This window comes from Haliaeetus leucocephalus, unplaced genomic scaffold (genome assembly GCF_000737465.1).
Source record: "Haliaeetus leucocephalus isolate CR32 unplaced genomic scaffold, Haliaeetus_leucocephalus-4.0 Scaffold668, whole genome shotgun sequence".
Lineage (NCBI taxonomy): Eukaryota > Metazoa > Chordata > Aves > Accipitriformes > Accipitridae > Haliaeetus > Haliaeetus leucocephalus.
Window position 1 is genome coordinate 1,532,219 of NW_010973104.1, and position 12,702 is coordinate 1,544,920.

The 12,702-nt window shown below is 46.5% G+C and overlaps 1 protein-coding gene across 1 annotated transcript in view; it reads right to left on the minus strand.

Annotated features, from left to right (window-relative positions):
* Positions 1-436: 436 nt before the first annotated feature.
* Positions 437-12,702, minus strand: part of SPG7 (spastic paraplegia 7 (pure and complicated autosomal recessive)) — a 41,772-nt gene continuing 29,506 nt past the window's right edge. Inside the window, exons 12-19 of the mRNA XM_010579563.1 lie at positions 12,276-12,400; positions 10,968-11,070; positions 9,853-9,963; positions 6,358-6,473; positions 4,381-4,537; positions 3,656-3,819; positions 2,513-2,590; positions 437-769 (exon numbers count right to left, since the gene is read on the minus strand). Of these exons, the coding sequence (XP_010577865.1) occupies positions 560-769; positions 2,513-2,590; positions 3,656-3,819; positions 4,381-4,537; positions 6,358-6,473; positions 9,853-9,963; positions 10,968-11,070; positions 12,276-12,400 (1,064 nt within the window). The 3' untranslated portion in view covers positions 437-559. The remainder of the gene's footprint in view (positions 770-2,512; positions 2,591-3,655; positions 3,820-4,380; positions 4,538-6,357; positions 6,474-9,852; positions 9,964-10,967; positions 11,071-12,275; positions 12,401-12,702) is intronic.

Genomic DNA, 12,702 nt, shown 5'->3' on the forward strand with positions numbered 1-12,702 from the left:
GACATATTCTACAGACACAGCAGCATATTATGAACAGTTTATTCTAGTGAAGTCTGTTTTTCCGTTTCTATTTTATGTTCAGCAGCAGAGATCACCAAAGGTTACAGCAGAGTTGCACAAGAACTGGAGCACCTCAGCGGGCTCAGAGTCTTGCAGAGGTTTCACTACACTGACCATTCTGGCACGGAAGGGGACAGCCCTGCACTCCTGCCATGTCAAACAGCACAGTGAGAGGTGTCTGACAAGGACTCCACACGATCGTTCACCGTTAAGAATGTGTACACTGCTCCCGTGTACAAGAAATCTTTCCAGCGGATTAGACTTACCCAGCTCCTCATCACTACTACCCTGCTGAGAATCAATTTCAAAATGCTAAGGAGTTCTTCCTCCTGCAGGAAAAAACTCATTAAAAGAGCCAATGTAGCCATCCCTTAATTTTCAGATAACAGCAGCACAGAGATTTCCTGCTCGGTATCTTTGATTCTGGAGCTGAAAAAGGAAAGGGTCTGTGTCCAAAAGAAGCCTCTGGAGTCCTCCTGTTCCACATCAGGAGTGGGCTTCATACTGGTCTCAGGCGTGGTTCCTCCTCCTCCTCATGGTTTGGTGGCTGCTGGGGCATTTCTTCATCTCTTGTGTCTTGCTTGTCTCTCTCCGCTTGAAGCCAGCTCTGAGGAGCTATCATTTTCTTTGGCCCATAGGGTGGAGGCCCAATCAAAGCTTCAATGTCATCATAATTTATCACTTCTTTCTCCAGGAGGGCATTAGACAGCTAGAAAGAGTAAATAAGGCATAATGAGGCACAAGGGTTCGACAACAGCCTCTCTGAACTGATGTGAACTCTCCCTGACAGCTCAACTCAGATCTCAACATCTGGACACAGCACATGCTGCAGCTCACGAGGAGCAGACCCCTGGCTACCACCCCACAGATGGGGTGACCCGAAAGCCTGCTGGAGCCAGTACAAAGTTCTCCAGGCTGCCGGCACCTTTCACAAGAGCGTTTTTGGCCAGGAATACACAGCATGACTGGAGGCAATAAAGCAAGCTCTAGGGAATGATTCGGCGACTCAGAACTCCAGAAACAATTAGAGAAGTGCCCTTCCTACCACTGTCACTGCACCTGTGGCCCTGCCTGTCTTAAGATGCCAAAGTAGCAGCAAATGAGACCACAGACTGACCTGCAACCCTCCCCTGTATGCACAGGGACAACAAAGAGCGCTCAGTTCCTGAAGACACAGGCTAAAGGTCATCAGAAGTTCCTCTCCAGAAAAGTTGAATTCCCTGGCCCCTCTGCCAGCAGAAGGGCCACACTTGAGCAGCAGGTGGCTGTCAAACACAGAACTGCTCAATTCTGCTGACAAGATGCAGCACACACTGCCCTGGCAACTGAAACATTTACCCTGTAGACACTTTGGCTTAACTTAAAAGTTTTCCTGTGATGAGCCTCTAGCAAAGATCTGACTGCTGTTAAATGAAAGGATCAGAACAGAGGAGGCCTGCAGAGAGGAGACCCCCTAACAACACCTGCCTTCAGAGCACTCCCAGGGCCCTGTCCCGGGGACAGGGCTGTGATATGGCCAACAGCAGGGTGTCCGAGCAAGCAAGCCCTGGCTACCTCACTACGTGAAGCAGGCCTGCAGTTGCATAGCTGAAAGGGTTTTCGTTGTTGTTTGTTTAAAAAGAAGGGATTGTTTTATTTGTAAAACATGCAACGCTAAGTTGACTCCTGGTCATTTTGGATGTTACAGACCAGACTTCCGAAGGAAAGATCAAGTAGATATGCAGGGTGCTGCAACCCAAGCGTGGCTCAGCCCAGAGCGATTGGTACAGAGCTCCTGGCAGAGAGGTGGGGACACGCCAGGGTGACTGCCTATGGGACTGTCAGGACACAAAGGGGAGTAGGCAAAGCTCTACCTCTGCAACAAGGACTCCTTGGTATATCAGGTATCAGGGAGCTGGCAGGTGAAAACAGCCTGGAGTCACCAGAAAGCGTGAACCAGCATTAGTCAAGCCAAGGTGACGGGTCCCATATTCTTTCACCAAAGCCAGAAATTGTCCACCTGATTCCTGTACGTCTACAGGACCCGGAAGGATGAGCTCTTTCTGCCTTTGCAGGCTTCACAAAAACAGTCACTGTCTTCTCTCCAGGAAATTACACTGCCAAGAGGCTAGCAGAGAAGTGCAGGTGAGGGAAACAAATTCTAGCTTTGATCACTTCCACAGAGCGCTCCTACTCCTCTACCCTGCAAATACCAGCTGGTGTCAGGGGGCAGACCACTCACTGCTGGAAAAGGCACACAGTCCTCCCTGTGCCTGCTCCTAATCTGGGGGATATGCAGTAAAGAGTCACTTGCTCACAAACATGAGCCCCAGCACTCCCACTACAAGACTTTCTAGGACCACAGAGACACTGCAACAGCCAAACTACAGAGCACAGAAGTGGCAAGGCAAAAATGACCAGTTTGAAGAAAAACCCAAAAACCAAGCAAAAACCCCACACAACTCCAACTTACTGTTTGCAGCTTGTCCCGGTTCTCCAATAAGAGTTTTTCTGTGCGCCTGTAAGCCTGAGCCACCAGAACTTTTGCTTCCTAGAAGACAGTAACAAGAAGAGAGATTTGAAGCATAGGTGGCAACAAACACAACACGTGGATAAACAAGGAGAGCACTGAGGGATGGAAATCTGCAGACTGAGCCAGGCAGAAAGTGGTTCCCATCAACAGAAAATACAGATAAACCGTTTGAAAAAAAGCCAAAGTAGCACTCATGATAAAGAACAGTAAACGCCTGCACGAGCACAATTCTTCAGTTGAGTCCCAGCTGATGGGAAATGCAGTCTAATTAAGGAGGCTGTCTGGCAGAAAAAGATGCAGCTCAGCACAAATCCCAGGGAAGCACAACCATAGCACTTCTGAACCAGAGTTTTTTTCGTTTCCAGCTATTTGATTTTTCAACTAAGGCAATGTTTTTTGCAGCAATGAAGCCCAATTTCCTGTCAAAACAGGCTAACATTTTTCAGTCAGTCTGAACCATCATTTTGGTTAGATAGCCTCTCTGATGTAGGAAGTAGAGACATTCAAATTATGCAACTGAGACTTTAAGACACAGGTTTCTTGTAATCTAAGCATTCCATAGCCATGCTTAAGATATACATGGGACTCCTGAAGGCCTGGAGAGACTTCATGCAACAGAATTTTCCCTGGCTGGGTATTTGCCCACAGTTCCACAACCCCCCAGTCTCCCCAAATTATTGCTTCTTCCTCCGCAAAGCATTTCTCCCTCTTCCCAAACATCACATTTGCACCTCCCATCTCCCAGAAGCTCACCAGGGTCTTGGCCACACTGGAACCAGGACTGCAGCTTTCACAGTCAGTTCTATGCATTGTAGTGTATTTCACAGCCACTTGCTGCATCTTCAGGCAGCACAGGGACACTGGGCTGAACTCACAGCTGTATGTGATTTTGCCTATTCTTAATGCCTCACTGCATAGTCCTAATATATTGTAATAGAATAGCTAAGTGTTCACTTGTTGAAATTTACTACTTAACAGCTAACAGAAAAATACAAATTGTTTGGGTGCAAGTTACATGCATTTTTTCACTGAACTGCAGAAAGTAAATAACAAACCAGAATGTGTAACCAGGGGTGGCCTTACGTGATCCATCATTTGCTGAAGTCCCTGGCTGAAAGGGCGTCGACCAATTCCAGCTGCAGTCTCCAGGTCTGGGAAGGAGAGCTGCCCGATGCTGGGCACCATCCCATACTGCTTCACCATGGAGTAGGCTATCTTGGTCACCTTCTTCAAGTCATCCTGTGCTCCTGGGCAAGAGAGACAGACGCAATGCTTGCCAGCTCCAAGCTGAGTGTAAGGGGAACACATCCTGCACAAACATGCCTTCCACTAGTCGAGAGACCAGAGGACCCACATAAGCCCATGGATGTGAACACTCCACCTGCTGATGGACCTTTCTACTCGTACTGCACAACCCATGCACAACAGTGAGTGTATCTACTGGTAAGCTAGTTCACGTGGAGTGCTTACCTGCCACTACCTGCTGTTATCCTATTTGGATATAACTAGTTGGAAACATGGCACAGAAAGGTCTAGGGCCTCCCAGGAGCCAAGAGTCTCACCAAGTTATTGCATCTGTGGCCTCAGCCTTTGGGACAAGTCTAAGACAACACAGTGGCAACCAATGAGACACCTGCATGCTCACAAATGCAAGCCCAAGATCAAAACATGCAATTCGACATTTCTCCTTCCCAGCGTGGGAAACTTCTGTCTTTGCTGCTCAGATCAGCCTTGGACAGAGCGAGTGCAGAAGTTCAGGCTCTCTTAGCACAATCTCTGCCTGCCTGTGCCAGGGTCTGGCTCCTTACCTGTAGTGACTTTGTTAAAGGTGATGGCCTCAGACACTCTCCCCCCCAGTGCCATACACATCCTCTCCAGCAGCTGTTCCTTGGTGAAGAGGTACTGCTCTCTTGGAAGGATCTGAGCGAATCCAAGAGCTGCATTTGTTCGAGGGGCTATGGAAACCTGCAATACAGAGCAGCTCCCTCAGTTCAGAGAACAAAAGAGCTCCCAACTACAACAGCAGAGGGAAAAGAGGAAGAGGCCTGCATTCCCAAAGAAATTTGTCAAAAGCTTTGGGGCAGGCTGACCTACAGAGACACAGCCAAGGACTGCAGTATGTCACCATTCCTGTACTGAAGGCTCTGCCTTCACAGCTGCAGAGACGTTCTGCCACTTTCTGCTCAAGAAATTAAAAGGAAATTGTCCTTAACAGCCAGTCAGTGAAATCCTGATATTTAGTATTTGCTTTGGAGAGTAAAAGCCAAACAGAGTTCACTTTACTGTGTTCCAGAATCACTGAGACTACCTGGAGAAAGATAGGATGTCTTCAGAAAAATAGAGCCATTTCCCCCTCACCCATTAAATGAAAGTAATTAACAACAGTTCAGCTTATACAATAGGTCATTCAGAGTGAATTTGCTGCTGGTGGTGAGCCAAAGAGCTGTCGCCCTTGTCATTTCACTCCCCACCTCCCCACAGTGTCAAGACTTTTCAAGAAGATGCGCATGGGAGAGAACGCACCCCGGGGTGCCAAAGAGAGGCCTTTCCCTACAGAGAAGGGCTTCAGGCAGACAAACTCCCAAGCATACCAATCTGAAAAACACATCTCTTTCCATTAGTATCAGAGCAGTTCCCGCAATGGTAGCTTCGCTGGCTGCAACACACTGGCAAGCCATGGCAGGGAAAGAGATCATATACGTGTTAAGAAATATTAGTTGATCAGCTTAAGTAAGTTGTAAATAGAATGAGTCGCTTAGACTTGTAATGTTGTGTGATTTAGTATGCTGTTCACTTCCATAGCATGAGTAGCTAGATTTGCTGAAGCCTGAGGCTGCAAGCTGTAAACTTTCACCTAGATTTGCTGAACTTGTATCTATTCAAGCAAACAAAGCCTTCAGAGCCAGCACAAACCAGAAGATAAGGAGGGTACAGCCATCAACAGCAGCTGCAACTCAACAAGATAACAGCTTGTCTATAGACAGTGAAGGAATCCAATAAGGAGGCAGAAGGTGTCAGAAGATCTCAGGCCAGAATCACTATTGGACCAAAGGGTGCATGAAAGGCGTGTGGAGATCGCATGAGGGGCGGATGCATAGTCTGTGAGAGTATAATTGCCCAAGGATTTCTCTGTTCGGGGTCCCTCCCTGGAGGCACCCAGCTTGAGCTGATCCTGCTGCTGTACCACTCTATTAAATTATTTATTTTTAAGAGATTCGATGCCTGAGACTGCTTCAGGAAACCTAGGGTTTGAACTGCGGAGCGACGAACACCATACGCCCGGACCAAACTGCGCTTCTTTAACATATGCTGCATGCACACATGGAGCAGCACTTTGCATCCAGAGGAGGTGCATGAACTGAGCAGCAGCATCAGTAGGCTCAGTTGCTCCAAACAGCTTTATAGTTGGCTTTTAACTGCAAGGCTTCTCCTATAGCTCATTTATCAGCTTTGCACCATCACTATCATCAATGGAGCCTAATGATGGATTTCTCCACAGCATATTTTAGGGACGCAGTTTAGTGGTGGACTTGGCAGTGTTAGGTTAATTGTTAGACTCTATGATCTTAGAGGTCCTTTCCAACCTAAGTGATTCTATGATTCTAGATTTGCCATTTATTTTGCTGCAGTATTCACAGCTCCAAGCTCATGGAAGCCAGAGTAACACAGCAGAATTCGACACAAGTACTACACGGAATCAATGCATCTTGGACAGGGGAACCCCAGAGGACTCTCTTCCCAGCCGGTGACAGGCTTCATTACGCAAGAGCTGCTAGCGGAGTTACCTTCATCACAGCCTCGGTGTGCTCCAGCAGCCAGCCAACCAACGCGTGACCCGATTCGTGAAACGCCACAACCCTCCTCTCTTCTGGTGACAAGATCTTACTTCTTTTCGCAGTGCCTATAGGAACACAGACAAGGATTTGGTAAGATAGCTGGCAACAGGCGTAACCAGTAGGGCATAATCTTGTACAACTAAGCGCACAAGCTAGCACAGCCTGTGGCTGAACAGTCAGCAAGCTTCATATTGCACTGTCTAGGGAGAGGCAGTAAAAAGCCCTTCAATTCCATGCTGTGGAAGGTGCTCTCTGTCCCTGCAGTGGAAAGCAATCCATGCTTGGATTGCTTGAAAACACTGGCAGAAACTTCCCACCCCCTCTCCTCCTCACAACAGACTTAAACATTAGACAAATAATTTAACATTTGATTAGATCACAGCTCTACAAGGCACACCTCTGTTCTGTTCCCAGCTCTGCCAAAGACACGTTACACTGTATCTCTGCCCAGGGACAGATCTGCAACAAGTCAGCCTACCATTTGGAAAAATACCCAACAAACCAAAACCCCAAACAGAGACTAGTTAGAATATCATACTGATTTTGCTGTATGGCCCTTCAGTCCCTTAGGCAGAACATAAGAGAAGCAAAACGTTGCATTATATGTAAGAGGGGTCCCAGTTGAGATTCTTGTGTATTAAGAGTGTTCAAATCAGCAAAAGACCAACAGTATATATGAAAAGCTTTCTCCAGACCCTGGAAACGTGTCTCATTACACATGGCATGCTCCGTATGAGCTTATTCCCAGGCTCCTGAGAACCACCAAATTAAGCCATAACTCACACTTAGTACTTCCTCCAAAAAGGTGATTTTTGAAAGTGTCTATTTTCCAACCCAGTAGTCCATAACGCAGAATAAGTCCAATTAGAATTTTAAAGAAAGCTGAATGGAAGTAAAACTTCTAGCATGTAGAAAATATGTTAACTACAGAATACACTGCATATCAAGCACTCATTATAGCTCTGCATGTTGAATGCAAAAAGGTACCAGTACTTTAAAGCCCATGTCTCCGCACAGTGCCCGGAGCTGTAGGGGGTAGAGCAGGCAGAGTCAAGAGCAGCATTACACCAAGCTTGCTTGATGTCTTGGAAAACAACATTCTACTAACATTAATTTTTAAACAAAGTCAAGAGCTTTATTAAACAGGAATAATAAAAAGGAAACAGCAAAATTAGTGTGGCAGATCTTGTAAAATTATTGCTCAGGGACCCTGGAAACCACTGTGCCCTGCAAGGCATGGTGGTGATGGAATAGCAGATTAATTGCAACAGCCTTAATTTTCATCAGTCAGTCCCTTACCCTGCTGCCTTCAGCAGTGCATGTGCATGTGCCTGTATGTCTCTTTCCACAGAAAGACATATATATATACACACTATATATACACACACACACTTAAAAACATTCTGGAAGCATTCCTCTCTCAGCCCACCAAACAGGGAGGGACTGTACTCTTCACCATAGCACACTGTGCCTACAAAGATTATTTCTTTTCCTACAAAAAGTAATCTCCAGGCAGGAAAGTTCTCTGAAGGCCAGTACTTATCACATTTATGAGACAAACAACCCAGGAAACAACTCTAGTGCATCTTTGCTGGCCTTACACAGTATACACAAACCCCACCAAGAAAAGAGACTCCACTACATCTTCTATAGACAACCCCTAAAAGCCTCTGCACTCAGCAGGTTTCCTCCCTCACTCCCAGGAGACCTGACTTACTGACTGCTTTCTGTTCCCAAACTAAAAACACAATGGGGACTACCACAGAGAGAAGTTCTTACTCCTCCCTTACAGCAACACAAAGCTTTAAGGCTGACAGGGCCTCTGGACTTGCAAAGTTCTCTTTTGATTCCACACCACTCTTATTAAAACCAGAACCTTATAATGGAAAGCACAGTAATATCTTCTTTCTTTCAAGAAAAGCTTTTACAGCAACTGAAATGCCCTCTGGATTGTGAAACCCAGAAGCGTTCCTATTACATGGCAAGGGTACATTTAATATATGGGCCTGGAGGGTTGTTTGGGGTCTTCTAGTGTTAGTCTGCAAAAAATAGCCAGGTCCTGCTAATACAAAAGAATCCTATGAAGCAACAAAAAGACATTATGGCCTCCTACATGCCACAGAGCCTTAGTGAAGCAAGTCAGCTTGTCAGCAGTGAAACTGCTGAAGCCCATGCCCTGCAATGCCCCACCACATTAATCCCAGATATCCTTTCTGCTACACGTCCCCTGTGGCCTTACTTGCTTTTTGCCTTCTCTTCCAAGCCTGGGGAACTAAGGCAAGGGTGGAATTCAGAAAGAACAGCCAAGTGAATCCCTACAAGTTTGGTGCTTTTTTTCTCCTGCAGATGGGAAAGTAAAGCACATATTTGCTCCGGCTGATGAAGACTTCTGCGTGACAACTGGAGTCATCTCACTGTCCACTCCTGGGAGCTGCTGAGTATAGTTTGGGCTTTGTGCAAGCATGGCTGGCCACAGCTACCCAAAGCACTCCACTTGTTTTTAAGAGGCAGGTGAAACTGTCCAGAATTTTCTCAAAAAAAAATATCTCTTAAATGAGGAATTGTTTAGGCATTTTCTGATAAAGCAAACACTCAGGACTAAATTCCAGGATCAGGAAATAACTGACACAGTACAAACATCCTGTTCCACATGCTCTACTAAGAAAAGCACAGAATGTAGTCTGTTTGCCCAGGCTCACCCCCCGGTAATGACACTGCAGCCTGGAAGCAGTTAAGTGTCTGATTATGAAAACCACAGCTTGGCTACAGGGCAGTTCAGACTGAAACCCACCAGATTCAAATCCCTCAGGTGAAGTCAAGGGTTCTGGGAACTCTTTTTCCCCTCCCTATAATATACTGCTGCAGGGTAATCTCCAGAGGTTCCTCTGCTGGCAATTGCACAAGCGACAGGGAAAGACCAACAGGATGTTCTCAGAGGGAGAACAGTACTCCACTGTCTTTCAGTTTATTCTGCCAATTCATCAAAGCCTGGGCTTTGAGGCCAAAAAGAAAAATCCCTAATTCCTTGCTGTTGAGGATGCATAGCCTATTTGCTATTCATGTTTATGTAGCAGGTGTCCAGAGCAGCAAGAAAACCCCAGAAACACTTCCACTTTCTTTTTTTTTTTTAAAACAAACAAAAACCTTTTTAAACTAAAAAAGCCGTACAGATTTGAATTCCCCTCTCTACTGTTTTGCTACTGGCCATCTTCCCTGAGCTACAGGTTCAGGCTACCTGCAGATTCAGGAAGAGAGTTTCATCTGGGGTCTTGTTAGGAGAACTTTCCATTGACTATAGCATCTAAGACCTTCAGGACAGCTCTACAGGACAGAGCAGTTAGGACCCATCTGGCTTCCTTAAAGGTAACCCACTCCCTTGAGCCTTCTCTCAAGAAGCATAGTACAGACCAGTAAGACAACAACAGAAATAGCTGGATCGCTTACCTGCAATGACTCTTTCCACAGCATACTCAAAGTTGGAAGTATCGATGGATTTGTGACCTTCTCTAGCGGCATGAAGAGCAGCTTCATTACATATGTTTGCGATGTCAGCTCCTGTAGACAAGAGTTTACAAGAATTACATTGGATGTATTATGTGATGGAGATTTCAGATGACAGAAATAGCAAGAACAAATCTGGCAAAGGACCTAAGGAAGTCAAATAGCCTGCACTTTTTTGTTCCTTGGGAACAGAGAGCAAACCTAGTCCACGGTGTTTATGTTGGATTTGAACAATACAACTGCCTTGGCAACGAATGCTGTGTTGCCACACAGAGGACAGAGTTCAGCAATCAATTAACAGGCAACAGGGGAGTGGCATGGGCAGTTGGGTTGGCACGGGCTGCGGCACTGTTCCTGCAGCAACCACACAACCTCTGTGCAGAAGAGAAAGAACATCTGTTCTGAGTTTGTGCGTGGGGGTGATGGTGGCGGGGGGCTGCTGAAAGAAGTCACGAAGAGGCAGTGTGCTGGGGCCTGTTAGAGGGGAAACCCAGAAAGGATATTCCAGGAACTCCACATAAGCAGGAACTCTGGAGCCCCTTGCTCAGCACTGTTTCAAACTCCCAGGGACCTATGCTGGCAAAAGGCTCAATGCAGGAGCCAGGCAGAGTTGTCCAATTTCTACTCTGACCGACAAAGTAATTGCTATTCATTCCTCCTATCGCTTTCCTGGTAACATATATCAACTTAAGAGTCTTTCCTCTGAAGTGCAACATCTCATCCTCAACAACAGCTTGGACAGGAGCATAAGCAGTGGTTCCTCCCCTTAGGAATTAGGAACCCAGGCATTATAAAAGTGCATTTTCCCTACCCCCACACCCTGCTAGTTCCAGAAGTTTCAGAATATTGAAAATAGCCATGAACAATTGCTCATCAGAGCTCACCAGGGAGCTGGTTAGGTTCCCACTATTTCCATAGAGATGGAGAAGGCTTGAAGAAAAAAGCCTTTTAGACCAAAATACCCTGTTAAAACCAAGCAACCAAGAAGCTCCAGCTTGAACTGCAGAACTAGCGTAGAAGCAGGCAGAGCAGCCCCACAAGGACACAGCATGTCATACCGCTGAAGCCCGGAGTCAGTTCAGCAAGGTGCTGTGAGTAGAAGCTGGCATCTTGGATCAGTTTGAGACCCTTCAGGTGCTGCTCAAAGATCTCTCTTCTCTCCTGTGAAGAATACAGAACACCTGAGCCCAGCAAGCCTTCACAACGTGGCAGCTTCAGTGCCATCCATCCTAGGGAGCTGGGGAGGAGCAGACCTCTGGCAGCGGGGACGGTGACATTGCCACCAGAGGGCAGGGCTGTCTTACAGCGTTTTAGTGCTACAGGAGCCTTGATAAACACCCAGCTCAAATTCAGAACAGATGTATGAAGGTTTACCATGAGTCACTGCTTTCTCTCTCGGGGTCACTCTCCCCTCCTAACTTTCACTCCGATCTGTCTTAACTTTTCTCTTACCATAAAAGCACTCGCAGGAAGGAGCTCCGACTGCCTCTACCTGCTCCCTCGCACACCGCAAACTGAAAACCCCAACTACTAGCTACTTAGCCTGTGACCGTTTCCCAGACAAAGGTGGGGGTGAGGTGACGGCTGGCAAGTAGCCAAGGCATGACTCATTCAGCTGGTCCAGGAGATCCTGATTAAAACAACAGGCTCCATTGCCAGGGTTTTTCCCCTTACTCCTTCAGGGCAGCTGCAGAGTTCATGCTTCCGGTGCCAGATTCTACCAGGCATTTAAGGTATTTTAACTGAAAACTCTGAGGACAACAGTAAAGCACAGATGGGAGAAGAAGAGCCTGTGCTGGCAGAGCAGACATATCTTTACTGCAGCTGAGCCTATTCCCAGAACTCTGCTACAAATGTCAACACAGCAGACATAGAAGACTCCTAGTAAATGGATTTTAAAAGCATTCAGAAGGAGAAAGTCACTTAACAGGCTGCCTAAAGGAAAATGAGGAGCCTTACAAGGATAGTGAGGACAATAAACCTACAGAACAAATGGTGCTCAAGGCACATGACAATTTAAGCTCTCACACAAGTCAATTTGCCAATTAGGTGGTTCCCAATTTCCTGGAGCGAAGACACAAACATAGTTCTGCATCTGCATGGCAAAGAGAACCTCACAGAAGAATTCACTGCCAAAGCTCCTACCAGAGCAGAGACACTTAAAAACGGTGAGTTGTCATTCTGAGCAACTGCATTAGCATGTCAAATCCTTCCTTTAGAGCACGTAAATAAGAATGAAGGCAAACAGAAGCTTACCATCTTTATATTCTCCAAGCTCAGCCTTTGCCAGGCCAATGAATCACCAGCAAGGACTGCGACACCTTAGTCAGTGTTATGGTAAGGACAGGGCAGTAGGTGGAACATACCTGGAGTGTTGGAAGGTCAATAAAAATGTGCCTGTCGAGCCTCCCAGGTCTCATCAAAGCATTATCCAAGACATCAGCACGGTTGGTGGAAGCCAGCACTATGACATGATCTGTGGTCCCCATTCCTGTAGAAAAACAAGCAAAAACAAAAGTGAAGGTTTTCACCATTGCAGATACTGCATTGCAAGCATACAAAGGGATGGGGCAGGGCAGGATGCAGGGAACGTCTTACACAGCTTTATCACAAAGCCAGAGGGTGTTTACAGCATTCTTTGGGGCAGCTGAGGCTGAGAAAGTGTCCTCTTCAACTAGGAGCACAAGACAGGAAAGAACCTCCCAAGTGACCCAGGCCAGTCTCTGGTCATCACAGATACTCTGAAATTCCTTTTTCATTTACTTAATTTTGCCTTAAAACTCTTTCCCCTCC